Genomic DNA, 27,974 nt, shown 5'->3' with positions numbered 1-27,974 from the left:
GGGAGGGGCCCCACCTGGTGGGGGGCGAGGCAGGAGCCACCTGGGGGAGTGAGATCCACCTGGGAGGGGCTCCCCCTGGTGGGGGGCGAGGCAGGAGCCACCTGAGAGGGTGAGATCCACCTGGGGGGCGGGGACAGGATTCCCCAGGACATTCAGGGACACGTGCACAGCTCCATCTCATGGGTCTCCCTGCACTTCGGCCGCCGCCATCAGCCTCATGATGACCCTTCAGAGACCCTCCTTGCTTCCAGGCTCTGGACCCTGCTGTCCCTGCTCACCTCTTTTCAGCCCTGGGCCACCCCTCCTCTTTAATGTCTCGGGTGCTTCCTCCCCCGACTCTGGCCGGGTGGGTACTGTTCTGCCCTTTCTGGGCACCTGCCCCGTGTGCAGTGACGAGTTTGAGTAAGCAGGTGAGCGGTAGTGTCTCCTTGTCTCTGGGAAGAACCAGTTCTCAGAGGCCTGGGTGGGCCAGAATTCGCGTGTCCAACAACCTCCTCGCACCAGCCAGAGGGGCTGCCTCTGACCCACGGGCACGCACCCGCACGCAACTGTCTCGACGTTCATTTTAGTGCCAGAGCACTGTTTGCCTGCAGAAACTGCTCCTTAAATTCTCCTCGATATGATTTCTCATTTATAAACAAAGTTTGTGCCCAAAGTGCCTTGAAACATTTTTAATAGACTTGATCGTGCAGGCTTGACAGGGTCTGTGATGGGGCCCCTGCCCAACACGTCCGGGGCAGCGCTCACTGTAAGGCACATCGTTCTGTGATCAGGGTTACACAAAATTTGACTTAATTTACATTCACAAAATTAACATACACAATTTTCACCACTCCTAATTAACATACATTTCCAGCTTCAAAGAAATTCTTTAAATCTCCTTTCACAATAGAAGACCACTAGTACACGGTATAGAAGCACTGTAACCAAATTATTTTCAAGAAAATACAGAAGTGAGAAATAGCGACTCCTACAGTCATGTTCCTTCGTCTACCATAAAGTAGGCCAAGGTTCAGTATTAAATAAATACGAATTCTTTTCTAATAAAAAATTTTACAACAGTTTTCCTAAGGAAATACATTCATAAGACTTTGTTTACATTCTGTTTTACAATGACAAGGACAGCTAGGATTCTCATTTATGAAATGTATCCACAGCACGAGGGTTTATAACACCGTGTCCACAGAGGAGACAGCAGACCTCTCTCGAGCGCTGCCGCATGAGATTCTGCCAGGGAGGTTTCCGACCTGGAACTTCGGTTCCCTTATGGATGTGGTTGGCCCTGTGCAGTTCAACAAACTGCCCGCCCACCACAGAAAACACCAGCCAAGAGCTGAGCCATGAGACATTTGTCAAACAGATGCATCACCAGGCGGTTTACTGTCTCTGGTGTTGAGTGGGGTGCCCCTGAGTCGCTTTCCCTGACTCAGCCTCTGGCTCCGCAGCTGGGAATCGGATCCGGGTCCAGCGGTCCAGGTGAGTTGTTAAGGCAGCTAGAGATGCCGGACCAGCTGGGCTGTGGCCCCTGGGGCCCCAGTGCGCCAGGACCCATCCTGCTCTAGACGAACTGTCCGCGGGGAGTGGCCAGAGTGTGTGCCTTCCTGGGGATGTGATCGATGGCTGTGGCTGAGCAGTGAGGCTGGGCTGGGAGCAGTCCGTTGGGCTCACTGACGGGCAGATAATGGGTGAATTTCGTGCTCACAGGGTTGGTCAAAGTGGTCGCACAGCGTAGGGAAAGCAAGCGCCATCCTGTGTGTGTGATTTACGGAACTCAGATCTCGATGGGCTTTGTGTCGGTGAAGAGATGCTACGGGGACTCTTCCTGGTTTTTCTCAACACAAAGCCATGAACAGCAGGTTATATGCAGACTCTTTCCATCAGGGACTCCGTGTGCACTACTGCAACACTACAAACTGCTGGCAGACCTGGCCCGTGGTGGTTGTGAGAATCTAGAGCATGAGAACTTGGTCACAGCACAGCACAGTTTCCTCTCCTGAACAGGCTGAGCCTGGCCTCTTTAGAAAAGCTTCTAGGAGAGTCCTGAGGCCCCTGGGGTCCTTAAACACCTCTTTCTCATACAAAACCCTGTCTGAGGAACAGGCAAGGGCACAGGAGGCCCCCCCACCTTCCGGCTCCCTGTGGCAGACTCCTCAACCCTACGCTCTCGACCACTCCCCCCAAGGACGGCCAGACAGTGGTCTCCCTCCAGAGGACGGGACAGCGGTGGGGGTCGGGGGAGGAGGGACTCTGTCCAAGGCCATGTCCCTGAGACCCTGGAAGGGGTGGAGGGGGTCTGTGCCACAGCACCCTCAGGGCAGGCCCAGGGATCCTGTGAAGGTCTGGGTCCCATTAAGCTGCCGTGAAGGCCCCGTTCTCCTTGGCAGGAGCTGGGCGAGCCCACGTGGCCACTGCAACTTGTAACTCAGCGGGGGCGTCAGGCCAGAGACCAGGTGTGTGGGGGTGGGGGTGGGGCCACACCTGGAGCCCAGGGGCTGCCACACTGACACCTGGGCCAGGGCCAGACGGGTCGCAGCACAAAAAGGATAAGCAAACAAAAGATGTTTCTGCAATCGTACCTACAGTCCTAAGGTGACAGGTAGTTCACAGATCTGGTAAGTGGACATTAAGACATCACACAGGGCCTAGGCTGCCCACATCCCCAACCCCTGCAAATTGCTCCTGGAACCAGGGCCCCTGGTCTCCCTGGGGGTGAGAGCCCTGCCTGGGCCCAGAATCATGGGCTGGCATCAGGATGGGCAAATCCCACTTTGTCTGGGTCTCAGTTTCCCTGGCAGTGCTGATGAGAGAATGGACACAAAGTGGCAAGAACTCAAACACAGAGGCAGGCTTCTGGGGGCGCAGGGCCCTTCCTGACTCAGGGGTGAAGGTGGAAACATAACTCGCGAGCGCCAGGTCAGTTCACAACCAGGGCAGGTGGGCACAAGGACCCACAACAGAGTCTCCTGGCAAGGGCGCCAGCCCAGACCTAGAAGCTGGAGGAGGCCCTGCCCGGGTCCAGGTCCACTTCTAGCCCGCGGGGGCCTCTCTGCAGGTGGCTCCGAGGAATTCCCAGGGTCAGGCCTCGGGGGCACATCTGGTCCCCTGGGACCCATTCTAGCCCACAGAGTCCGGCTGGCGGCCCTATCCCAGCACCTAGACTCCGGATGCGGGAGACCTTAGGGCGGGGCCGTCACAGCGGGGTCTCCTCCTGCTCCAGCGCGTGCGGCGGCGCGTGGCACGAAGGCGGCAGGGACGAGAGCTTGAGCAGCGCGGGGCGGCGGCGCGCGCGGGGCCGCTGGAACGAGCGCCGGCTGTGCACGCGGCGCGCCGCCGCCGAGCGCGCGTGCGCGCCCGGCAGTCCGCGGCGCTCCGGCCCCGCCCCCGGCTCGCGGTCGGGGGGCGCTGTGGGCGCGGCCTCGGTGGGCGGGGCCTCGGCGGGCGGGCCCTCGGTGGGCGGGCCCTCGGCGGGAGGGGCGGGGCTCGGGGCGTGCTGCCACTGGGACCGCGCGGGGAGCGGGGGCTTCTCGGCGGCGGGAGGGGACGAGCGTCCGGTCAGCGGCACGTCGGAGCCCGTGTCACCTGCGGGAGGAGACGGCGTGAGCGCAGAGGGCACCTGGCAGGGGCCCTCGGGGAGGAACGGGGGCACGGGGTGGGAAGGGGAGACCGGGACGCTGCGCTGGGCGGGTTCCCCGCCCCATCCCAGACCGTCAGGCCTTCGGCACAAACTGCGGGTAGGGGGCCATCGCCAACCCTCCAAGTTGACTGCTGGCGCCCCCACACCTGGAGGCTGCCACGTCCCCTCAACGGGCACGTGAATCACAGGGACCCTCCAGCCCACGCCGTGGAACCTTCCCTCTCATCTTCCAGGATGGCTGTGCAGCCAGGAGGGTCCCCAACAGACCCAGCCCGACCCCCACCCCCACTACCTGAGAGGTTCCGGGGCACTTTCAGGCCACGCCCTGGCTGTGTAGCCAGCACGGTCCACAGGGACAGGGTCGGCTGAGGACCTGACCCTGCAGCCCCTCGTCAGGTGCCTGTGCTGCATGAAGGTGCTCAGTGTAAAGACCACCCCAGAAACAGCTACCCTGCCCAGGAAGTGGTCCTAGCCACGTGGCTTCTCCGGACACCGGTGTCCTGCTCCAGGGACAAGCAGGGCTCAAGGAAGAGAGAGGGGAAGGTTAGGAGGTTCAGAGGCAGAAGCCAGGAAAAAGCAGGGGCTCTGCCCACGTGGCCTCTCCCACAAGCTCACTTGGAGTCCCCAGTGGCATACGTCCCTGAAGAAATCTCCGCTTATGCCTAAAGCAAATACTGCACCAGGCAGGGATTTGCTAGAACACTCTACAGTGAGGGGTGGACTGCCGCTCCCCCGCCGGACTGGTAGACGCCCCTGTCCACGTGTCCACAGGAGACAGAAACAGGACTTTCCTGCCCTCCTGAGTGAGAGCCCCTCGGGTACCAGCTCCTGTTTCCTGCCTCCTCCCAGGTGTCCACCAGACACCAGAAGGAAATGTGGAATGAGCCCGAACCCTGCAGAGGGGCTGAATCCCCTTCCCTGTGGACAGTAGAGTGAGGACAGCACCCAGCAAGGAAGCCAGAACACCTGCACTTAGCTACACCTGCCTACCACCCTTGCCTTGCCCCCTCACGCCCTGTCTTCACCCCCCCCCCCCCCCCCACCTTCTCTGCCCTCCTCTCCCGGGAGAGCTGCTGGTCTGGTCGGTGGGCTCGCCGGCTGTGTGGCCGGCCCCTCCGCTGCCTGTGCCCTTTCCCTGAGTTCTTGAGATGCTGAAGGGGGCCTGTTGCTCTCCTCCACTCACTTCTGTCGCATGGGCTTTAAGCAAAGCCCTGGGGCCTTTAGGGACAAAAGTGTGTTCCCCTTCCCACGTGACCCCCCCCCCCCCCCCCCCCCCCCCCCCCATGCTTAGGCCCCTCTGAGATCATGACTTAGATTCAAGGGCTGAGCACATGGGTTAAAGAGATCTTGAAACAGCTCTGGATCCTGACATCTCAGTTGGAGGAGCTGAGACTCAGACGATCTCCTAAGAAACATGCGGCTGGAAAAGAGGCTTAGAAGGAGGAAGAAAGCTTCTGGAGAGTCTGCAGATGTTCAGGTTCAGAGCAAGAGAGGCGGCCAGCTGAGGGAGAGGAGCTGAGGAAAGAGCAGGCGTCAGGGGGGTGGCAGGGGGGAGTTACATGTGCGTGGACTCAGGGAGGGTTGTGCGGGGCTGCTCCTCGGGGGCGTCGGCCTGCAGAAAGGAGTCCACGGACTTGCTGCTGAGGCGGAAGGGTGCCAGGCGGTGGAAGTTGCCCGGCGAGCAGGGGATCTGCACGCGGGCCCTCTGGGAGGGCACCACACTCTCCCCTGGCGACAGCCAGGGTGGCACCCTGGAGAGGGTGCTCAGGTCCTCATCCGGGGAGAACACGGGGTTGTCAATCCCTAGGAGAAAGGGCAGCAGCTGGTCAGCTCCCCAGGTGAAGCCGGGGCAGCAGGGAGGGGGGGTGCCACCCCGGGGTCACACACCAGCTCGTCCTGCAGCCAGCACCTGGAAGGTTACCTGGAAGGTCTCGGGTTCTATGCTCTGCATCCCATGCCGTCCCTCTACACGTGGCAGGCAGGGCGAGTGCCGGCTCCCTTCTCTGGAGCAGAGAACCCCGCCTGCCACTCACACCCCACATGGACCCAGAAGTCCCCATCCAATGACCAGCGATCATGCTCACTTCCGGGACCTGAGGAGGGCCAGCCCGCCTGCCCCTCACCTGAGGGGGAGTCTGTCGCCGTGGTGTCCTGTGTGACGTTTGCCAGGAACTCGATCCCCCCACCCATTTCAGCACCGTAGTCCGGGGCCTCCTCTGGGTCTGAAAGTTCCAAATCTGGTGGCAAGGGAAGGCAGCATGAGGGAAGTGGGCTGGGTGCACAGACGCCCCCATTTAGTGGCCTCGACTGACACCCTGACCAGCTTGCAGAGTGCCCCGAGGGTTGTCATGAGCCACGCCCTCTGGGTAGCTTGCTGGGTGGCAGTGCCCGGGTGGCCAAGCCAGCACAGGGCTGTACGAAGCAAAACCACACCAGGAGGTCTTCCCTCCTACGCAGGGGCCGCGGTGAGTGCCACCCCTCTGCCCCGGCCCCTCCTCCCCAGCCAGCCTGGCCTTTTGGAGGACGGAGCACCCTGGAAAAGGGGGCCTCCTCGGGGCGGGGGGGGGGCACTAACTTCTTGTGGCTACAACATGAGTGAAGACTGGGACAGGGGATGTGGAGCCCACCTGAAGGGCGCTGCCCAGCGGAGTGGCTGGGGCCCTAACAGCAGCTCCTTACCCGAGGCAGGACAGGCAGGACCCTGCGGGCAGGGAAGGGTCCCCCTGGCAGGACGGTGCTCCCTACACCTCTCCCGCCCCATCACACGCCCCTGCGTCCCCGCTGGTGAGCGCTCTGCTGTGGGCCCAGCCAGTACCTTTCTCCTTAATGGTGAAATTGTGCACGGGGCTCTCCATGGGCAGTTTCCCATTGGGAATGCTGCTGTTTCTCTGAGAAACAAAAGGGAAACTGTTAGCAGGTGTGGGCACAGCGACACCAGGACCCTGACTGCCCCAGCCGTTCCGGGGCGAGGCCCTGCTGGGGCCGCCTGGAGCCGTCCAGGGCCACTCCTGCTCTGTGAGGGGGCTACAGAGGTGAGTGGTGCAGAGTCTCTGCCCAGGCCTGTCCCTGGGGGATGCCCTGGTGTGAGCCCACGGTCCCTCTGCCAACAGCCTGCCGCCCTCACCCGCTTCTGGGCACGTTCCCTCTTGTACAGCTTCGCTGCCTTCTTGTTCTGATTGATCCCAAGCTTGGCCGACTTGAAGGATTCCAGGCGCTTCCGCATGGTCCTGTGGAAGATCTCCTTGTCCTGCTTCTCGTCTTCGTTCGGAGTTAGCTCGTGCCGACTGTAGAGATGCTTGTACTGGGGGAGGGGCAGCCGGGGCGGTCACAGTGGGGACACCTTGCATGGCTGGGTCCCCCCTGCAAAGCCAGCCAGACAGAACTGGGGACGTGAGGGCCCAGGCTGAGCACCCCCCCCCCCACCTCCTGCCAGCCGTCTGGGCCTGAGTGTTCTCTGCACTCAGGACAAGGACCCCCGTGCCAGGGTGAGGACCCCACCCTGGGCTCGGCACACCCACCTCCTGCCGGGGCTTGTACAGGTACTGCTGCAGCGTGTGGTGAGTGGCCATGTCCTCTGTGTCACGGATGCTCCTCCTTCTCTGCTCCAGGGACTGCATATCCAGGCACACGGCACTGACGTTCTCCCTCCTACATGGGGGTCACAGTGATCGCCCGCCCCTCCGGCCCCTCCCCCCGTGAGCCCGGACACCTCCGGCCTCCTGGAAGGCCTGTCCTGGGAGTCTTCTCCCTCAGGGTTTCAGCCAGACCCCAAGAGGACTCCCCACCCTCCCCCGGGGCTCCCTGACCCCCTAACGCAGCCCAGCCCAGCACCTGCACAGCAGCTGACGAAGCCCCAGCCAAGCAGCACAGCCCAGCACAGGAGGGAGGTCCTAAGTCCAGGACCAGTGTGGGGGCGACCAGGGATGGGGCTTCAGCCCCAAACCTCTGCCCTGCCAGCTTCCTCTTCTCTTAGTCTCACACCAGGGCAGACACTAACCTTTACTGCAAGTGTATCTGTGCAGGGGAAACTCGTGGCACCCGTGTCCACACCCTGCGCTCCTCTCTGCGCCCCTCCCTGGGGTCCAGTGCACATCCCATTTACACTCTCAGTTGCCTCAAGATGCCCACTGGCCAGTGTGTGCCCAGAGGGGCCCTGCTGCCTGTGACTAGGAGAGCCTGGGAAGTGCAGGTCAGGGGAGATCCCCGCCCACGGCAGCCTCCAGGGTCATGGTGGGAGGTGCCCAGGTGAGGGGTGGCTTCTGGACGAAGCCCGTGTAGATGTGGGCACGTACAGGAGATAGGAGACAGAGGCCTCCACAGTTGAGGGCCGCGGTGTGCTGAAGTCCACGTTGACCATGTTGTCAGTGCTGGGGGAGCGGATGAAGGCCAGGGACCCACGGCGTTCTCCCTGTGGGGAGGAGGCAGACTGTGCCAGCCCACACCGTGGAGTGCCTGGAGGCCAGACAGCCACCAGCCTCTGGAGAGCTCAGGCCGCAGGTAAGGCCTCGCTTGAGCCGAGTGGTTGGTGGCTGGTGGCTTGAAAAACTAAAGACAGAAGCAAGTGTGAAGAACCCAGCCCCTCAGCGGGCACGGCGCACCAGGGAACACCGCGGCTCCCCACAGGCCTGGGGATGTGTCCCTTGTCCCCACTGGGGGTCCCAACCAGCTGCCCTCAGTTACCCCAGAAGGCAACCCCCAGGCCTCTGTCCAGAATTGAATCAGATCAGAACTACGTACAGCAGAGCCCTACATGAATGAAAGTCAAAAACAGCCACTCTCCTTGGGTGGGAGTGTGGGGCTATGTGCCAAGGGGGCCACAGAGAGAAAGCAAGGGCCCTTTAGGGGAGGGCATGGGGCTGTGAGGGCACCAGAGTGAGGATCTGACGTGGCCATGCAGGAGACTCAGAGGCACAGCCCAGGAGGACACATCACCGCTGCTGTGACCTGAGCCGGCAGAGCCAGGCCTGACCAGGGAGGAGCCCACGTCACGGGCCAGGGGCACTCAGTGTGCTGGGCAGCAGGGGCCCTGACAGCAGCCTGCACATCCCACGTGGGGGCTGGGGGCCTTGGAGTGTCCAAGGGACATAGAACTTGGCCAGAAGAGAGGGACAGCCCCTCCTGCCAGTCCCACCAGGCTCTAGGCCACGAAGGCCTCTGCAGTCCCACCAGGCAGAGGTTCGTGCTCTTAACTTCCCCAGCCCAGGGTCAGAGGTGCAGACAGACGATGGCCTTGTCCCTGCTGGTGCCTGGAGCTTCTGGATTGGGATTTCGGGGGGACCAGGGTCGGCACTAGCCCGGCGGGCGGTGTAGGGGCCCTTCCTTTTCCTCATCTCCCTGTGTCCCTGCCCCTCTCTGCCTTGTGGTGACCCCAGGCTGTGCTGGGGTGTCAGGCTATATATTTGGGGTGGACAAGCCCACTGGAGGACTCGCTTTCCGCTCTGAAGGGACAGGTGCTTCCAGGGCTCTGGCTGTGCCCTCCGTGTGAGGTCCGTGGGGTTTGCCAAGGTGGCCCCGTCCCTCCAGATGAAAATGCGGACCCCTAGCTCACCAGGCTCTGTGTAGGCCTGAGCTGATGAGATGCCCGTGACCTCGGGGCCTAAGGGCCATGTGTGCGGACACACATGGGGCAAAGGCAGCTGGGTGATCAACGCAAAGGCCAAGAGATGGTCACACGTGTGCACTGAGAAGCCAGGAAGCACTGCCCGGAGGCATGTGGCCACTGGGGAGGGGGGGCGGGAGGAGTGGCATTTGACCTGAGCCCTGCCATGACTGAGTCACTTGGACACATCCTGTACTGACCAAGTGGCTGTGAGTTGGCACAGGGCATGTGGCATCAGAAACAGCAAGATCCAGAGCGTCACCGTGCAGCAGGGCTAGTCCCTAACCCCCCACATGCTCCCGAGCCCGCTCGTTTTCCCCACACCCTGGACGCACCCACCAGCCACTAGTTGGTGGGGAGCTTTCTCTGGCCCATCAGCCTCAGGGACACGGGAGCGGACTCATGTGCCTGCGGAAGGCAGGGGTTCTGTGGGTGCAAGAGGGTCCTGCTTACCTGCAGGGCCGGGGGATGTGGAGGCCACCTCAGAGCCACAGCCTGTTACCAGGCATGTCCCATGTTGACCCCACAGGACTCAAGACCTCCTTGCTGCATTCCCCTTTGCGCGCATGAGCGTACGTGGATGAGCGGGTGTAGGCACGCATGTGCATGTCTGTGTGCACTATGTGGGGGTGGGGGGAGTCACGACTCCATAATGCCCTGCCTGGCCTCAGACCTCAGACCCACCAGGCCTCCTGCAGGGAGCTGTAGGAGAGGGCTCTGTGACCCAGCTCCCACAGCCATTCTCAGGGCTTTGCGTCATGAACATGTCAACCCCCGCACGGGGCTGCCTGGGCCTCGGGGTGCAGACAGACGTGCATGTGAGGTGCAGGCCCACTGCCCTAGACCCCATGGCTGGCCCCATCCCATGTCTGCGTGTTGTTTTAGCCCCCAACTCCAACAAAGAGAACAGACAGAATGTTCTGGTACCTCAGCCACATAGCTAATGGCATCTTTCAAGTTGAGTTCGTGGAAAACATTCAGAATCCGATCTCGTGACTTCTGTGCCGACCTTCTCATAAGGATTTTGCTAAGGAATTTCCTATCGAAATTGGACCACCTGGGGGATCAAATCAACACAGATGTTAACACTTGGGAGGATCGTGGGACCCTGGCAGCCTGTGGGGGGCAGGGAGCAGCGGGCCCCCTCTCCCACTCCCAGACCTGGAATGGACGTGGTCTCCCAGGAGCTGAGACCCGGGAGATTCCCGCCCCTCCCCTCCGAAATTTATTTACGGTAACAACCTTGAGGGTGAGATTTAAAATAAGAGGAATAACCCTCAGGGGCTCTATTTCCCCATCAGTGTTCTTCCTGTCAGAAGGTAGAATTCTGAATTCTGTTCTCTCATTTGATACAATATTGCAACGTTTTCCACCTGACCGTTACCTAACACTCTGGAAAGGGTAGGGCAGGCTGAGGACAGGGCCCTGGGGCCCTGGCTACAGTGAGAGGAACATATTTTACCTGCAGAGGGACTGGCTAGAGCAGGAGGAACCTCTGAGCTCCCACACTTAGAGAGAACCAGGCTGGCCAGAAGGAGGCTTTAAATCCAGCACAATTAGAATACTGGCCAGTGGTCTGGGGCAGAAGAGGATGTGGCCAGGCCAGAATTGCAGAGGAACATCTAGCTGAGGTCCAGTGGGCCTTGAGCTAGACATTGAGGGGGAGGGGTTGCCCCAGGAGGAGAGGTCTGGGGCGGGGGGCGGGGAGTCCCAAGGGGAGGGCGCTGCAGGAGGAGGGCGTCCTGGGGGAGAAGGATCCCAGAGGGAGAGGGGTTTCAGGGGGAGGAGGAGTCCTAGGGCAGTCGGGGGTCAAGGGGGTGGGGTTCCTGGGAAACAGGAGTCCCAGGAGAAGGGGGTCTCAGACAATTTGGCAAGTATCCTTGTTCTTCAGTCAGCCAGTGCTTTGTGAGGTTGGTTTATGGGGAATGTCAGCCGCCCTTTCTACCCTGTGGGTCCTCCAGTTAAAACTGAAGGCAGAGACGAACGTGCCTCCAAATTTCCCCATTTCAGTCCAACCAGGGGCACCTAAAGCCACTTACTTATCTCTGAGATAGTTGTGTCCAATTTGCCCTGATATATCCTCGATGGCAGAGAGGATGTGGTCGAAAGCCTTTCACAGGAAAGAGAATTGGGCTGGCATCACTCGGAGGGCTACCCCTGCCTTGCCCTGCCTCGCCCCTGCCCCCCCTCCCCCACCCCAGTCCCCTACCCGGCCATGCAGCTTCTCATTGAGTTTGGGCTCCCGGTGCTGGCTCCTTTTCACCTTCAGCCACTGCACCAGGGGCTTGATGGTCAGGCCCTGGAAGACAGGTACTGACCCAGACGGCGGGCAGGCTCCCGCCCAGGGCCCACCCTGGCCCACGGCACCCCCAGTGTGTGAACCCGTACTTGCACCCCCTCCATAGGCACACAGGGTGAAATGGGCCGCCCTTATCCACAGACCTGACCTGCTCGGAGGGTCCCCCAATCAGCTCCTTAGACTTCCCAAAAGCAAGGAGAAGTGGGACACCTTCCTGGGCGTGTCTGGTCAATAAAGCCCTAACTGGGGCTTCGTTAACCAGCGGCAGCACAGGAAGAACATTTTCAGGCCAAATCGTGCTGCGTCCCCTGTGGGGCCACACGAAAACCTACAAAACGTCTCCTAGTTACTAAAATTACAAAAACCAATTAGGGCCCGGAGGCTGGAGAGGCTAGAAACAGAGCGCCCCGCTGGCGTGGAGAGGTCGGGGGCGCGGCGGCCGCGTGCCCTCCACCCTACCTGGAAGACGACCGTGAAGAAGACCACGATGATGGTGGTGCTGACGAAGAGGTTCCGCTCCTTCACCTTCTGCTCGTCCAGAAGGACGACCAGAGCGAAGGCCACGGCCCCGCGCAGGCCGCCGTAGGACATGACCACCTGGTCTATGATTTCCAGCTGCACCATCCGGTACCGGTTCAGGACCCAGGTCTGCAGGACCACACCTGCGGGCGGGGAGCGCACTGAGCTCCAGGCTCCCCGAGGGCCTCGGGCCGGCGGCAGCCACCGCCCTGGGGGCACAACATGTGGGACTCCCCTCCGAGGGCAGTGACGGTGACAGGTTCTGTCCCGGGCAAGGGGTCGCGGAAACTGCACGCCGTGGCCCTACTCTCCCCAAACCCTCTTGTCCACACCAGTGCTCTCTCCTGGCCACAGGTCCAACCTGCCGCTGGGGATACTCCGCACCCCGAATTTGTGGCTGGAAGCTGCTCCCCGCAGCTCTGGGAATTCGCAGGTGTCCCTGTGACCGGGCTGCAACACCGAGGCCTTGTGCTCTTGCCTCCAGGACCGGGACCCTGCTCTGCTCTGTCAGCCGCTCCCTGGAGCCCTCAGGCCCTGGTGAGCTCAGGCAGAGTGGGTGGTGGCCTCGCCCCGGCACTGCACACCAGGGAGGGGCAACCAGGGCCGGAGCAGGCAGGGGGGCTCCTGCCTCACATGAGCCTCAATCTGCTCATCGGCGGCTGCGTCCGCAATGGGTCGTCAGGAAACCAGATGGATTCCTCTAGGTTCTAGAACCTTCCACCCTGACCCCCAGCTATTCTAACTCCATCTCAAGGTGCCGAAGCCGTGACAAAGCCTGGAGTTTCGATGAAGATAACCCACGGCCCGGCCGTGGTGAGGCTCCCCAGCAGCTCCCAGACCTGCCGCTCACGGGGCAAGAGGGCCGGGCGCGAGCACCGCGTGCCTGGTTTCCACAGCCGGGCCCCAGCGCCTGCCCCCACTGTGGCCAGCGTCCCTCAGTCATCCCCCCTGCCCCCCATGTGCTCCCGCCCCCATCTCCCCACCCCCCGTCCCCCCCACATCCCTGTCATCGCCGCCCGCCCCCTCCCCCCTCCCTGGTCCCCACCATCCCCCAGCGTCCTCACCAATGGCCCGGTACACGGAGATGAAGACCAGCGTCAGGAGCACAAAGGCCGTGTTCCACTTCCAGATGCGGGGGTTCACGGCTGAGATGCCCAGGAACATGAAGATGATGGTCTCTGCCCCACTGGCCAGCATCTTCATGGTGTAGCGCACGGTGGTGGCTGACTGTTCCGAGATGTTGGCCTTCACGTACTTCTGACAGCAGATGCCGCAGAAGGTGATGCTGGAGGCGGGACGGGCACAGTGAGGCTGGGGGCTGAGACCCTGGCCTGTGTCTGGGCACGTGCCCACCCTACTGGTCGGCGTGCTCGGCTCTGCTTAGGACCGGGCGCGGTCCCGGCCCCCGACGCCCCAAGATCTGAACCCTGAGCCACCCGGTGGGCTGCCTCAGCGTCTGTCCTCAGCTGGGCGGTGGCTGGCTCTGGGGGGAGGTGCCAGGGCAGATTCGGGTCATGGGGGTGCCAGCCAGCCTCCCACCCAGAGCACCCGGAAGGGGCTGGGTGTAGGCAGAGCTCACGGACAATTCTGTGAAAACACCAACTCCTTATTTAAAACCCGAATAGGCCAGATTCTTCACCCCCACAGTGGCTTCTCACCCCTTAGAGGGAAGCGGGCCAGGCGGATGGGGGCTGGGAAGAGACCCACAAGGTTGTGCCCCAGGAGGGAGGGGCCCCTCTCCCTCCGCCCGTCACCCCCCCCGCCCCCTCCCAGGCACAGCTGCTTGGCTGTGCTGTGTGTGGGCCCTGCCCTACCCCTGCACACCAGCACGGCCCGTGGCCCACAAGCCGTGTGGCCCCGGCGCTCTGGGCCGTGGGAGCGAGGGGGACTCACGCCAGGATGGCCGACAGTGACAGCATCTCGGAGGTGAGGTAGGACAGGTAGGAGATGACGAAGACGAAGCCGGGCTCGATGATGCGCACGTGCTTGGTGAAGCGGGTCACCAGCGACAGCAGGAAGGCGAAGACGACCCCCACAAGCGTGCCCCCCAGGCTCACCACGAAGAAGGACACTGCGGGGCCGAGGACACTGGCTGAGCCGCCTGAAAGGCCCTTTGTGGCCGGGCGTGGCTGGCCCCTGCGTGTGGGCACGGCTGACCGGCTGTCCTTCCAGACCATTCCTTTCATCGTGGGTTGCCTGGTAACCCCCACAGAGGCGCCAATAACTCAGCAAACAAGCGTCCGATTCTCCCCCTGAGAGGCCACCAGGCACGTGGAGAGCTGGGAGCCCTGGCTCCCCTCCCCCATCATGGAGAAAGCCCGACAAGGGAGCCTTGGGCAGGGTTGTCCCTGCACCCCTGATACAGCCAGGCTGTCATTGTCCCTGCCCAGAGGAACGTTTGTCCAGAACCACCCAGGACACCAGGGCCCACGTCCTCCAACCAGACATTCTGGTGGGCCTAACGGGGCTGCAGCCCTTGCCTCCCCAGGGTGGCGGGACCCAACAAAATTGTTTTCATAAAACACGCTGGGGACAGGAGGGATGGCCACCGAGACTTTGCCCACACAGGCTGTGGGTCCCAGGGGCAGGCCTGGTGTCAAAGCCTGGAGGTGGTCCACATGCTGGAGAAGAGACGTGGCCCCCACATTCCCCAGGTGTGCGGACCCACCAGCCACACACCTATGCCTTTCACGCAATCCACGCCAGTCACCTTGTCACCACCCAGCGTCACGAAAGATTCAAACACGTTGTAGAGGACCTGGGGGGACAGAGAGGCAAGCATGACATCGGGCCGGACCTCGGCCAGTGCTCACCTGATCTCAGGCCTCGGGCCTTGAGGACTTGGTCTGGGTCAAGCAGGCCATGGTGGCCTGTTCAGGAAACAAAAAATCGCCAGGAGGAAATCATCACAGAGCATCACGGAAAAGAAGACGAAGGCCAAAGACGAGCCAGCGGGTGGGATACGAGAGGCAGAAGAACATTCTAGAGGGAACTAGAACCTTTACGAGCAAACGTCGTCCTTTCCTACTAGCAGCAAAGCAGGGGTGACCACAAATTTAACCCGCTACATTTAATTCTGTTTCATGTTCCAAGATGAAGCCAGAGTTTCATTTTTAGTGACTCTGCTGTTGCATTAACTCCCGATTATAGGATCACACCCCTTGGTGTCTTTGCATGTTGACGTTTAAACCTCATTCCACCAAGATGTTGCAGACGAAAGGCTCAGGAAGGGCATGCTAGGCCACAGCTGTGGAGGCTGTGCTGTGTGTCCTATGCTGAGCCCTCCACACCCAGGGGCCGAGGGCAGGACGCAGGTTCCTGGGGAAACAGCTGGTCTCTGAGCCCCAAGCCTGAACTCTCCGGGTCTGCTCAAGGGGACAGAGGACCCCAACAGGCGGGGTGTGGAGCTGTTTCTACCACAGGAGGCGCACAACAGGCCTGATGACACTCGGGTGTTGGGCAGAGTGTGGGCACACAGCCACCAGGGGTGCTGGGGGCTGGACCACAGCCTGGGTGTCTCCATGGAAACGCAGGTGGGAGGGGAGACGAGGCTCAAGCCAGCTGTAAGCAGAGAGCTCCGTGGCTCAGGCATGAGTCAGAGCTTCTCCAGAGAAACGGAGCCACGGCATAGAGCAGCCCAGCCTCGAAGGAGCTGTGTCTTACATTTCTGATTAAGTTTGAAATTAATTCTCAAATTCCCCCGAGAACATCTTATCTGCTACAGAAGAAATCTGGTGCAGCACAAGCTTAGGGTCTGTCACTCTCCTGAACCCTGAAGGAACACGAAGAGGGAGAATTTCTTAGGCCACAGGCACTTTTAGAGCAAGAGGGACCTTCACGTCCTGCTGTGCCTGCAAAGCCCTTGGGGAGAGGCGACAGGCTGGTGGGGCTGGCCCAGAGCAGGCGCTCGGAGAGGCAGCACGCGGCTGACCTGTGCAGGGAAGGCGCTCTGTGCGTGCCTCCACCTTACCTGTAACGCACTCGCACAGAGGTAGCGGCCCAGTTTCGGGCTGGGTTTCGACAACTCCGTGCTGGCCACCGTGATGCTGAGACAGTGCTCCCACGTTTCATGAACCTTCTGTTCACTTCACGGAGCTGTTGTGGCCTCACACCCTAACCGAGAGTCCTCCCGCCCCCGCCCACCCACCCCGGCCCCGCCGAGCTCCCGGGCTCTGCCTCCCTCCTGGAGACCGAGGCGCTTCATGGGTGCGGTCAGTGCTCGATCGTCTTCCCTCCTAGGTTCTGGCGAGATCTCACTGTTTGTCTCTTTAGTGGCTCCCTTAGGGAAATCAGGGCCGGGGGCATCGACTCCGGGCCCGGAGTTAGAGGCGTCCTGCTCTGGCAACTGCTGGTGGGGTTGGCAGTGAGGTGTTATCAAGACGGGAGAAGAGCGTTCGAAGACCCGATTGAACAGGCAGTCATTCGGAGTTGGGAGGAAGTGAGAGAGGGGACAGCATGCGATGGGGCTGCGGGGGAAACCTCCTCCAGTCAGAGCGGCGGGGGGCGGGGGGCAGAGGGAGAGCACCCCCCACACCCACTCTCAGGCTTCTCGCGGCACCTCCTCTAGGCTGATTTCTCCGCCCACAGCACCGAGGCCCTGGGGCTGCCCAGCACCCGCTCACCACAGTGACGGCGTCGTTCAGCAGTGACTCCCCAAAGACGATAATGAATAGGACCTCGTTGACGTGCACCTCCTCGAACACAGCCAGGACGGCCACCGGATCCACGGCGGCTATCAGGCTCCCGAACAGGAGGAAATCCAGCAGTCCGACCTTCAGGTCTCCTGCAGGACAGGCGGGGCCGTCAAGGAGAGCCCTTCGGGGCCCGGGTGGGCGAGGACCTCTGAGCCCCGCACACTGACTCCCCTGGCCTTCTCAGGGGCTTCTTCAGGCTTCCGTCCTGCTGACTGCCGGCTTAGAAGCCTCTCAGATGGGACTCCCTCTTGGGCCTGGGGCCGGCTGGTTGTGGAACCTGGGTCAGAGCTGCCTGCCTGCCTCCCATGGGCTCCCACGGCCTTCAGGAAAGGCTGGTCTCACCCCCACTGGGGACTGACTGCCCCTCGTTCTTCCCTTCATCCACCCTGGGGCCTGCTTACTCCCTCCTGGGGGGCCCACCGGGAGGCTGCTGTGAGCAGATGAAGGACCTGGGGGGCTCGGCCATGCACGGCATGGGATCAGACCCCTGCCCTGGGCCGTCTGGGGTCCAGGGTTAGGGCTGAAAAGGGGGGTCAGGGGCTCAACAGGCATGGGAGAAAGGCTTCCCTGGAAAGTGATGTCTCCGCCCAGATGAGAGCCACCAGGACCCAGCCTGGGGGGAAGTGATGGAAGGGGGCAGGGGAGGGGCAGGCCTCACAGGGGCCTGGGGGCCACAACTGGCCCGGGGAAATCCTGGGGGACTCCAGTAGGAGGGGCCACCAGGGAGGTTTGAGGGACAAGAAGGGAGACGAGGGCTCAGAGTGGGGCGGGGGCGGGGGCGGGGGGAGGGGTAGGAAGGGACCTTGGAGGAGCAGGTCCTCAGAGTGAGCTCAGCTCTGCTTCTTGAAATGGCCCAGTGGGTTCCTGGTGCCCTTGGGGGCGAGGGTCGTGCTGAGATGCACTTTCCAACATTCCAACATCTCAGTCTCCAAAGCGGCACCAGGCTGCACTCATAGCCGCACGGCAGTCCGCACTGGACACACAACCTCTGGGACCCGAGGATGGTTGTCTCATCCCGGCTCTGTCCAGGACTCACACCTGCTGTCAGCTGGGCTGCTCCAAGGAAGGCCTTGTCCGGGAGCCTTCCTGGCACTGAGCCGCCTTCCCGGCCTGAATGCACCGAACCAGACCTCAGGCCTGGAGGGTATGGGGGAGGCCCACGTGGGTGGGGAGACACAGAGGCCACGTGTGGGCTGGACCGCTACCCCTCCAGGCACTTGGGCCCTCTCCAGGTCTAGGACAGGGCTTCCGCAGAAGCCCAGCTCTCCCTCAGGGGCACGCAGGGCCCCCTGGAAGGTTGTCTCCTCGGAGAGACGTGGCCCTGGAGGGAGCTCCCCGTGAGCTCTGAAAACCCGGCAGGCAGCCTGGCTCCAGAGTCTGTGTCCCGAAGAAGTGGCAGGTGTTAGAACCAGCTTCCAAAGAGTTTAAAATGTGCCTTTTGAAATGGGAATCGTAGGGTTTGCTTTTCTACCTCCAGGCACTGTTGGTGAGGCAGAGGTGAGAACACAGTCCCTCCTGGCTTCAGACACGGGACTCCACACGCACATTCCACATTTTGGGGCGTCCCGTCTTTAAACGCCTCCTGGCTCGTGGGTCTCTCACTGTCTAAGGGCCCAGACAGACCCGGTGGTACATTCTGGAAGCCAGCCACTCCAAGCAGGAAGTGTCCCGGGGCCAGCCTGCTCTCCTCCCTGGGGCAACAGTCTACCACCCACTGGCCCTCTCTGACTGCCTGGAGCCTCTGCTGGGCCTAGCGCCGGCTGGCCCGTCCAGACACCCATCCAAGATACCCACTGCCAGCCCTACCTATGGCCTGGCCTAGGGTGACTTTTCCTCAGAGAGGTGCCCCCGGCCATTGGACTACAGAGACCGATTGGTCCCTGCCTCCCCAACTCCTCAGATGCCTTGCTCCGGGCGTCTAGGGACAGAATAGGCTCATTGGCCCCTGGGTGCTGTTCTGATCTGTGATTTTGGCTGATGCCTAGCCTTGACCAGCTGCATCCTGAGGACCGAACACAGGTCCCCTTAGGGACTCCTGCTCTAAACCCTGAGACTCTCCCCTGTGTCCAGTGGCTAGAGATGGCCCTGCCATCCTAGATGTACCCAACCACCTAGAGGCATCACCAGTAAATGCACCTGGGGCTTACTCACCTCCAAGGCCCGGCCAGACGTGTTTGGCCCCATGTCAACCTTAGGGGGTTTCTCTGGGCTGAGCCTGGAGGCGGTGCCAGATGGCAGTGGGGGCTCCAGGAAGCATACGTGCTCCCCATGGGGTGAGGACAAAGTCCCAAGGTGACAAATGGGACAGGTGAGGTGACTATTCCCGTCAGGGGACCTTTGGCCTCTCTTTCTCAATGCATGTCCTTTGTCATCAAGGTTTTGAGGCCTTGATCCACACAAAGAATGCTGTGCAAGGCTGTTCCTTCAGCCGGACGGAAACCACCGGTCCGGGCCCGTCCCTGGGAGTCTGGTTCGGCAGGTGGTGGTGTTTGGGGCCTGTGGTGCCAGCACCCACTTCTCATCGGTCGCCCCCAGTGCCGGAAGCTAACCCCGTAGACCCACGATGCAAGCGGCCAGCCACAGCAGCCCCGGAACGGGCAGCGTCGAGGGCTGCGTGCACATCTGCGCAAGGCCTCAGCTGAGCCCCTGGCCTCACCTGTTCCAGTTTCCCAGGTAGATAATGGCCAGCTCCCAGGTGGGTGGGGCGCACCTCGGCCGTACGCCAGGGCTGAATTAAGTAACCCAAACTGCAGGAGACACTGGCAGGGGCAGGAGGGGCACCGGTGACTGTGCAGAAGCTGGCGCGGCTTTTCTTGCAGGTTGGGTGGGGGCGCCCGGGCCGCCGCTGCTCAGGTGGGTGTCTACCAGGCTCCACAACCGGCCTCTGCCCAAGGGGCCTTCTCCTCCCTCTCCCTGGAGGCTTGCTGGCAGGGGAGTGAGGCCCACCCCCCACCTTCTTGCTGAGGGGGAGGGACAGCAGCTTGGCCGACTCACCCACCCCACCCACCCGCCAGCCTGGTTGGACAGGGCGTCATTCCCGGGCAGGACTCGAACCTCAGCCTGGGGTTGCCTGGACAGGCTCTTGTTCATTCATCAAACCTTACTGTAAACATGCCAAGCGGGTTAAGTGGACCCACCGGTGACATCTGTCACCCCAACCACTCGTCCCCTTTTTGCGTCTGTGTTCTGTACCGAGCGTTGTTAAGGGGAGTGCCCAGAGCCTGCTCCCGCAGAGCCCAGCCCAAGGACCCCGCACCGGGGACCCCACCCCGAGGACCCCCCTGCAGACGGCACGCCCACTCACCCATCAGGCCGCTGAGGAAGACGCCGTAGAGGGACAGCCCGGTGGTGGCCGCATTCCACACGGTGCCCACGACGGCGTACAGGAGGATGGTGCCCAGGTTGCCAAAGAAGAGCCGGTTGGGCATGAAGTAGCCGGCGTCCAGCACGATGGGGGGCAGCAGGTAGAAGAAGAAGACAGTGGGGGTGAGTGTGAAGGAGGCGATGTGGTCGGCCGCCCAGACGATGCCGCCCAGCACCAGGCCCAGCACGATGAGCAGTGCACTCTCGGGGACGACGCTGGTGACCTTGTGTGACAGGTGGAAGCCTGCGGGGGAGGGGGCCGTCAGGGGCGCCGGGACCCCTCCGAGCGAAGCCTCTGGTCCAGGGCCACCGCGGGCCCCTCCCACACGGGCAGATTTCATTCTGGAAACGCAGCAGGCTCTGGGGCTGACGGAGACCGGAAGCAGCTCTCCCTGTTCACGCCTGGGAGGGGGGGCTGCCTGGTGGCTCTGTGGACAGGCCGGCCTCCTAGGAGGGGCTGTCCCAGCCCACAGGACAGACACGGGCCTGGGAAGTGAGGCTCCACGTCTGCGTCTGTGGACGCTTCCCTCCGGCCCCACTCATGTGGCCAGGAGGCCCTGCCAGTCCACTGTCGACTGCTGTCCCCTCGGGACCTGGCCCCTGGGACACCCCCCTCAGGGTCTCTTTGCCTTTGAGGGGTGGGTCTGGGGCAGACAGAGACTCCCATGATAGTCGGGCTGCAGGGGGCGGATCCTGAGCCCAGGGCACCCTCATCCCAGGCCCCGCGTGGCCGGTCCCCTCATCCTTCCATGCTGCGTCTTGCCCACCCTCACCCAGCTTGTCTCAAGGTGCTGGAGCCTGAAGTGCGGCTGCCTTTTAACCTGCCCTGGTGGGACTCGGGGGCCCCGGAGGTCCCCCTGCTGACAGCCGGCTGCCTGGGCCCCGTGGCCCATCACCCTTGCAAAGACCTTAGGGTGCAGAGGCCTGTACTCTGAGTGAGACAGGCTCACAGACCTCCCAGGGCCCTTTTCTCCTTCTGCTGTGTTTGTTCTATTTTAAGACTCAGAGAAAAGGTTAGAAGAATTCCTAGGATGTGTTCCAGGTGGCAGCAGCTGCCCGGCCAGTGAAGCCCCCCATCCGGGCTTCCGCTGCCCCTGGACCGTGCCACTCTGTCCACCCCAGGCACCACCTCCCTGCTGTCCGTGTCCCCTCCCCTCTCCCCCCGAGTCTGTGGAAACCTCTCAGACCTTCTGGTTCCACCAGCCTCTCGCTCTAAGGTCTCCTACCCTTGGTCAATGATCTCTCAGGTCTAACAATGGGTGTTGACCCATGAAAATCCTCTTTACGATTTCCCCGTTTTGCCGTCCTCGCTGGAGTGCCCGTCTTACTGAGATTGTGTTGGCCCTTTTCTGGGAGGTTGAGCTCTGTGGGGACTTCCCTTCCATTTCTTGGGTCACATTTTACCCCAGGTGTCCTCCCCCTTCTCTTTCCTACAACATCGTATGGCCGCCAGCTGCTTCTTCGCCCTAGACGTGCCTGACCTCACTTTATGCGCACTCACGGCGCAGGGCAACTTTCTGATTCCGGCTTCTGCCTCATATGGGCTCACGTGAGCTAGAGTTTGGGGCGGGATGTTGCTGTCCTTGTCCTGTGGTCTGGGCGCCCTCCTGGGACCCTCGTTCCGTGCTCTCAGCTGGCATCATGTTGGCAGCCGGGGCCGGGCCTTCTGGGCTTCTGCACTTCCGGCCACCCAGCCCAGGCACGAGGGAGGGTGACAGTTTCAACCAGCAGAGGCCTCTGGTTGATGGGAATTCTTGGTGAGAGAGGCCAGCCCTGCAGGCGGGCTCTCCCCAGGCCTGTGACCCCTTCCAGAAGGCAGCTGCACTGTAATGAGCTAATTAAACGGAAGACTTGATTGACTCTTAAGTGGCAATTTGCTGGTGGTTCAGCTATTAAGCATATAATGGGCATTTTAGGAGCCAGTAAGCTGAGTTCCTGTGGGGGAAATGCCCTGTGGTCACTGGCCCGAACTGCAGGGACGCAGTCAGGGATGTGGCTCCCAGTCAGGCTGAGTCACCACAGGCAGACCCCTCCTTCCCGCATCAGGTCACTGTGAAAAATCCCTGACTCTAGGGTGGACGCTCAAGGCACAGCCATGGCCTCTGCTGCAACCCCACAGGGGGAGGGGGGGCTGGGCCTCTGGGAAGTGGGGAGAGAGAGAGGGAGGGGGAGCAGGAACTGAGAGGCACATGCCTCACCACGGCCACCAGAAAACCCAGCACCCGGCGTGCCCAAGTGGGCTTGGCCACCGAGACTCCACTGGCAGGTGGAAAGACCCGATTCCCTCTCAACCCTTGTTTGCTACACCTCGTTAGAGAAGGATCCAGCAAAGGCAAATCTGAGCAGTGACCCGACGACCTCCTCAGGACCCACAGCTTGGGGCCTCCACATCTGGCCTGGCCCAGAGCCTGAGCCATGACCATGGAGAAAGGCCCTGCGTCCTAAGGCCATGTGCCAACAGGGTGGCTGTGACCTTGGGAAACGATTAGGTGGTGCAAACTTCCGCCTCAGAATCCCACGGCATTTTCTGGGGAAAAGCCAAACCTCATAGGCTGGACAGGCAGGGAACGTCTGAGCCTTTGAGGAGCCCACAGAGCTGGCTTTCCCATGTGCCCTGCCGAGGGAGAGGGCAGACAGCGATTCAGTATGTGCATCAGCCATGCTGTGCTGACCCCGGGCCCGGCCACGGGCAGAAAAGCTTTGCGGAAAGACAGCGGCTCCCCACATGCCTCGAACACTGGAGAAGCAGCAGCTTAGCGGCGTAAACCCCAGCTCGGCAAATATTTGAGCTGCTAATGCAGGCAGGGCACGTGGTGCGTACTCCTAGGACTGACAAGACAGAGTGACAAGGACAGTAGAGGACAAAATCAAAGTGCACCAAGATGCACAGACTACGGGGAGCTGAGTGAGGCCGGGTCCGGAGCTCCCCCGCCGGGGCCGGTCCCTTCCGACAAGGGAACGTTAGTGAAGCGACTCCCAAACCCACAGGTAACTGATTGCCGAGGCCGGGAGAGTTACAGCTAATTAAGCACGAACGGCCTGGCTGCAGGGTGGTAACCACAGGGGACACACACTTTTCATTCTAATTACAAACCCTCTGACTGATGTTAAAGGTCAGGAGGCGCCCGCCTGCCAGCCAGCCATTTCTGGAGCAGGCCCTGGACAGAGTGGGTGCCGAGGCCCCCGGGAAGGTCATCGCTGACGTGCGTCACGCCCCCTCGGGATGCAGCTGGGTACCCAGGACCTGGGGTCAGGCCCTATGTGGCCACAGCCTCCAAGGATCTCTCAGCAAGATTCAGCTGAGTCCACGCAAATGCAACAGCACAGTAAATCCTTTGGTTTTACTTTAACGCGCACGAGCCTTGGTCAATGAAACGCTGCCTGACAAAATAACCAGACCAAGCAGTGGAAACATTCCCAGAGAGAATGAGAAGCACTGGGAGTACACAGGGGACCCACTTCACCTGGGGGGCAGGCGTGTAGGGGGCGGGCCTGAAATATCACACACTCGGGTCCACACACAGGTGCTCAGAGACACAGGTGGGCACACACAGACACACACACACACACACACACACACACACACACCTGCACGTGACTTCCCCAGCACGGACTCCACAGACGAGCGTGAGGTTCCTCCCGCGCTTTCCTAGGACGGGACTGGCTCTGAGCCCCTCCCCGCCACCCACGGGGAGAGGAACAGACCCCCTCTCTCTGACCTCCATGCTACCTCAAGAGGCACCAAGGTATGAGTTAGTTACAGCAAATGTGTCAGCTGCCAAGCCCAGGGCAGGAGCTGAAGATATTTATAGTGTCCTCAAATATTACCTAGCTGACCCCACGCCTCCTGCCTGCAAGGATGTTCCAGATGAGTGCTCAGAGTTGTTGTCAGACAGGCCTGGCCTCTCCCCAGGGAGGGTCTGTTTCCGGGACCCTGAGTAGAGCTTCGAGAGCAAAGGAGGCCTTTCAGGATTGGCCCTTCTGCTCACAAGCCATGAGACACTTTAGACATTGCGTGCCTACAAAACTCAAGCAACCTTTGTCAATTTTTAAATTAAAAAATGAAAATTGTTAATAGCTTCCTAGGAAAGCATCAGATTCTTTCATTTGGAGCCATCGTGAACAGAAGTGAGGACAGAAGGAAGGCTGGGCCCCAGCCAGCTTCAAGCACTGAGCCCAAGCGTGCATGTCCGAGCTGAAGGCGTGCGGGGACAGGAGCTGGAGCCGGAGCCCAGCGAGCACCAGGACGACGTTCACAGCAGCGTCCTTCTCCCCGAGCAACTCCCTCCTTCTCAGCCCTCCTGGGCCAGGCCGCTCCTGTGGTAGTCCACATTAAAGGATGCCATGCTTAAGCTTTGCTTTCTTATGGTTTCATGACTGGCTCTAAACTAAATAAAAGTTTGGGAGCAGGATCTGTGACAATTATACCTTCGGGGCCGGGCACTGGTGGGGTAGCACCATTGTACCAACTGTCCCTAGGGAACAACCATGAACTCTGGAAGAAACGTGTCAAATGGCAACTTAGGCACTGAGGAGAGACGGAGAGAAGGCAGACGCTGGCGGGCTCCAAACCTTGAGGGAAAGGGCGGCAATGGGCGAGTTCCCTGTTTTCTGTTTTGTTTTCGTTTTCCTGACTTCCCTGTTTTTTATGGCTTTTTCCAGAGAGCAGATCCCAGCTGGGGTTGTCCAGAGCAGTTAAAACTGTAGCCTTACTGGGCTGAGAAAGCGGAGGGCAGAGATGACGGTGACCACGGCAGCTGGGCAGCGAGAGGCCAACATTCTATGTGTGAACTCTTCCCAAATTCCTGGCTGATCCTTGAATTACACACGAGAGAGGCAGGTACCAACTTCCTGTCACCACAGGGAGACCTCTTTGGAGTCTCAGTCCATTCCTGGTCAAATGACAGCACAGCACCAACCACCACCACAGAAATCAAGGCTCTCCAGAGGAGCACAGCGGAATACAGAGTCTCTACAACGTATGAGCTATAGTCCTGGAAACAATCCCAAATTACCAGACACATGAAGACACAGGAGAATGGGACCCAGACATCACTGGGGATCTCAAAGTGATCCAGACATTGGAATTAGCAGACAAGGGTTTAAAAAAAACTACTGTAACTATGCTTAAGGGTGTAAAGGAAGATATACTAATAATGAATAAAAAACTAGTAAATCTCAGTAGAGAAAAGGAGTTGGCGATTTGTTTTCAATAAGAGCCAGATAGCAAATTGCTTAGGCGTGTAGGTTCTATGGTCTGTTCGGCAGTTAGTCAGCTTGGCCGCTGCATCACAAAAACAGCCATAACACCCACGAACAGCTGTGCTCCAAGAAAACTTGATTTACAAAAACAGGTGGCCAGCCCACGGGACATAGTCTGCTGACCCCTGACATAAAAGAAACCTAAAAGAACCAAATGGAAGTTCCAGAATCGAAGAATTCAATATCTGAGATAAGAGATTCAATAGACAGACCTGACAGCAGACAGAGAGAGGAGAGACAGTGAACTCGAAGTTAGATGAGTGGACATTGTCCAGCATAAAGAACAAAGATGAGAAAGATAAAAACGTGAACAGAGCATCAGCCACCAGTGGGACAGTGTCGGAAGGTCCAATACATGTGTAAATGGAGTCCTGGAAGGCCAGGAGACAGAGGAGGGGGTGGGGAAAATCTGAAAAGAGAACGGCCCCAAATGTCGCCCATCTGGCAAGAGACATAGATTTGCAGATCTGAGAAGTCCCTCAGATTGGATTTCTATCTGATTTCTATTTCTATCGATCGGTCTGCAAGTGAAGTCGGAATAAGTGTGAGAAAGGCTGAGGGTCCAGGGAGAAGCAGTGGGGGCGGTGGGGCGCCTGGAGGACATGAGATGGGCACCTGGGGTTTGGGGAGGGCTGGGGACGGGGCTGGGGCCAGGAGAGGACCTCAGGAGAGGAAGGGCGGGGGGCCGCCCAGCCTGGGCTGCGTAGAGCCCCACGGATCCAGCTGGTGGTACCGATCCGATGGCACACAGGGCGTGACTGCTGCAGGAAGCTGGTGGCCCGGTCACGGAGACCCCGTTGAGCAAAATGGCTCGCGGAACCGCAGCTGCAACAGCAGGAGGAAGAAAGGGTCCACATCAGAGCCACACAGATCCCCGCGCCGGCACCACGGACGGACCCCCAGCTCCGCTCAGGGTGTGACGGGCCACCGGGCCCCGTGTACCTGGTGCCTCCGCTTCCACAGGACCTGTGGCCCCGGAGGCTTCACAGACCAGAAAGGCGTTGTTCCTCAGAGCTTTCCGCTTCAAGGACGTGGAAAGTTAGTCTTGACCTGGTGGTTGCCTGGAGGCTCGGAGATTGACCAGGGTGGTCACACTCGTTGTAAAATCCACCAGACAAAGATACAAAGATGCTTCACTCTGGGGTGGGGCTGGGGGGCCGCGAGGGGCCCTCGAAAGGCTCCAAGGATTTTACGAACGGGTTCTCTGTGGGGGAGCAGGTGTAGGTCTCGTTGACCTTTTACCCCTTCGTGTGAAAATTCCAGCGAGGCTATTTTCTCTGAGGACATCTTTGGTGCAGATAACGTGTGGGCAGCGTCCCAAGGTGTCGTAAACCAAGACTGTGCCCACTCACGTGGCTGCCGTGTCGCCACGGTCACCACTATCAGGGCGTTCCTAGCACCGTCCCCCGAGGCTGGGACTTTGTCATGGGCCGCTGCCCGGACACAGAGCAGCAGGAAATGGTGGGGACTATTGACTCTTGATATGGACGTGGTGCTGCAGGAGGGTGAAGGGCTCCCCAAGGTGGGAAGGCCACGGGGCAGCTGGCGGCCGGGAGGGCCCCGCCGAGGACAGCAGCACTGACACACGCCAGCTGTTCCCGGAGGCACATGGAGCCGCGGGGACAGCCTTCAAGAGGACAGGCACAGCCTGCTGAGTGGCCTGGCCAGGTGCTGCCCCTGCGGACCCCTCGTGCCCGGTTCCCCACGGAGCAGCGCCTCCACGGTTTCTGCATGTGTGAGGGCTTTCTGTTCCGAGGGACCTGTCCTGCCACTTCTCGAGCTACCGTTATCTTATCCCTCCAGACTCGATTTCCTCAAGGTCAGATGACAGTCTAGACCTCTCTGGGAAGTTGGACGATGAAAATCAGATTCTCACAAGGAGGGTGACTGAGTGCGTCTTCCCCGAGCCTGATGAAAACAAAGGGGAAAAGGGGGGAGGGTGGGTGTCACTCACTGTCTTTATTTTTCATTTTTTGGCCAAAAGGAAGGAGAGATGCGAAGACACCGGCACCCTGGTGTCTCATCCACCGCAGCCCACGCTCCCACATACATGGGCCTGGCCCAGGTCGGCTACTGGGGGTGTCTTGGGCACAAAGCCCACAGCTGAATCACAGGAAGCACAGTCAAGCGAGCGAGGGAAAGTTCGAATGTCACCATCGCTATCCACACCGATGAAAGGAGGGTCGCACCCTTGATAAGAAAGTACATCCAGAGATTTCAAACCTCTTTTCAAATATGAGAGCAGAAGTACTTGACAGAGGAGTTGAGGGGACAGAGACAGAGGGAAAAGACAAGGACACAAAACACAGGAGAGGAAACCTAAAAGGGAAGAACAAGGGACGATCGGGAGACGAGAGCAGAGGAGACAGGCACTGACCCGACAGCCACAAACACCCCGGGCGCACAGGGCTCCAGGGACTCTGTCTCCAGGGACTCAGCATGATGGCCAGTTGGATCCCACCCCCAAAGAGGGGAGGAGTGGGAGGAGACCCCACACGAGGGAGGAGGCTGGGTGGGGGGGAAGAGGGAGGAGACCCCACACGAGGGAGGAGGTTGGGGGGGAGAGGGAGGAGACCCCACATGAGGGAAGAGGTTGGGGGGGAG

At 60.5% G+C, this 27,974-nt stretch overlaps 1 protein-coding gene across 1 annotated transcript in view; it reads right to left on the bottom strand.

Moving 5' to 3' along the window:
- Positions 1–4,963: 4,963 nt before the first annotated feature.
- The window catches only part of SLC9A3 (solute carrier family 9 member A3), a 39,433-nt gene continuing 16,422 nt past the window's right edge, over positions 4,964–27,974 (bottom strand). The window contains exons 2-16 of the mRNA XM_049648325.1: positions 20,050–20,352; positions 16,674–16,834; positions 14,731–14,809; positions 13,945–14,122; positions 13,116–13,336; positions 11,992–12,194; positions 11,443–11,532; positions 11,273–11,343; positions 10,161–10,290; positions 7,927–8,042; positions 7,153–7,282; positions 6,759–6,935; positions 6,450–6,522; positions 5,758–5,871; positions 4,964–5,437 (exon numbers count right to left, since the gene is read on the bottom strand). Of these exons, the coding sequence (XP_049504282.1) occupies positions 5,190–5,437; positions 5,758–5,871; positions 6,450–6,522; positions 6,759–6,935; positions 7,153–7,282; positions 7,927–8,042; positions 10,161–10,290; positions 11,273–11,343; positions 11,443–11,532; positions 11,992–12,194; positions 13,116–13,336; positions 13,945–14,122; positions 14,731–14,809; positions 16,674–16,834; positions 20,050–20,352 (2,294 nt within the window). The 3' untranslated portion in view covers positions 4,964–5,189. The remainder of the gene's footprint in view (positions 5,438–5,757; positions 5,872–6,449; positions 6,523–6,758; positions 6,936–7,152; positions 7,283–7,926; positions 8,043–10,160; positions 10,291–11,272; positions 11,344–11,442; positions 11,533–11,991; positions 12,195–13,115; positions 13,337–13,944; positions 14,123–14,730; positions 14,810–16,673; positions 16,835–20,049; positions 20,353–27,974) is intronic.

The sequence above is a fragment of the Panthera uncia genome (genome assembly GCF_023721935.1).
Source record: "Panthera uncia isolate 11264 chromosome A1 unlocalized genomic scaffold, Puncia_PCG_1.0 HiC_scaffold_17, whole genome shotgun sequence".
NCBI lineage: Eukaryota > Metazoa > Chordata > Mammalia > Carnivora > Felidae > Panthera > Panthera uncia.
This window is presented reverse-complemented; position numbering and strand designations above follow the sequence as displayed.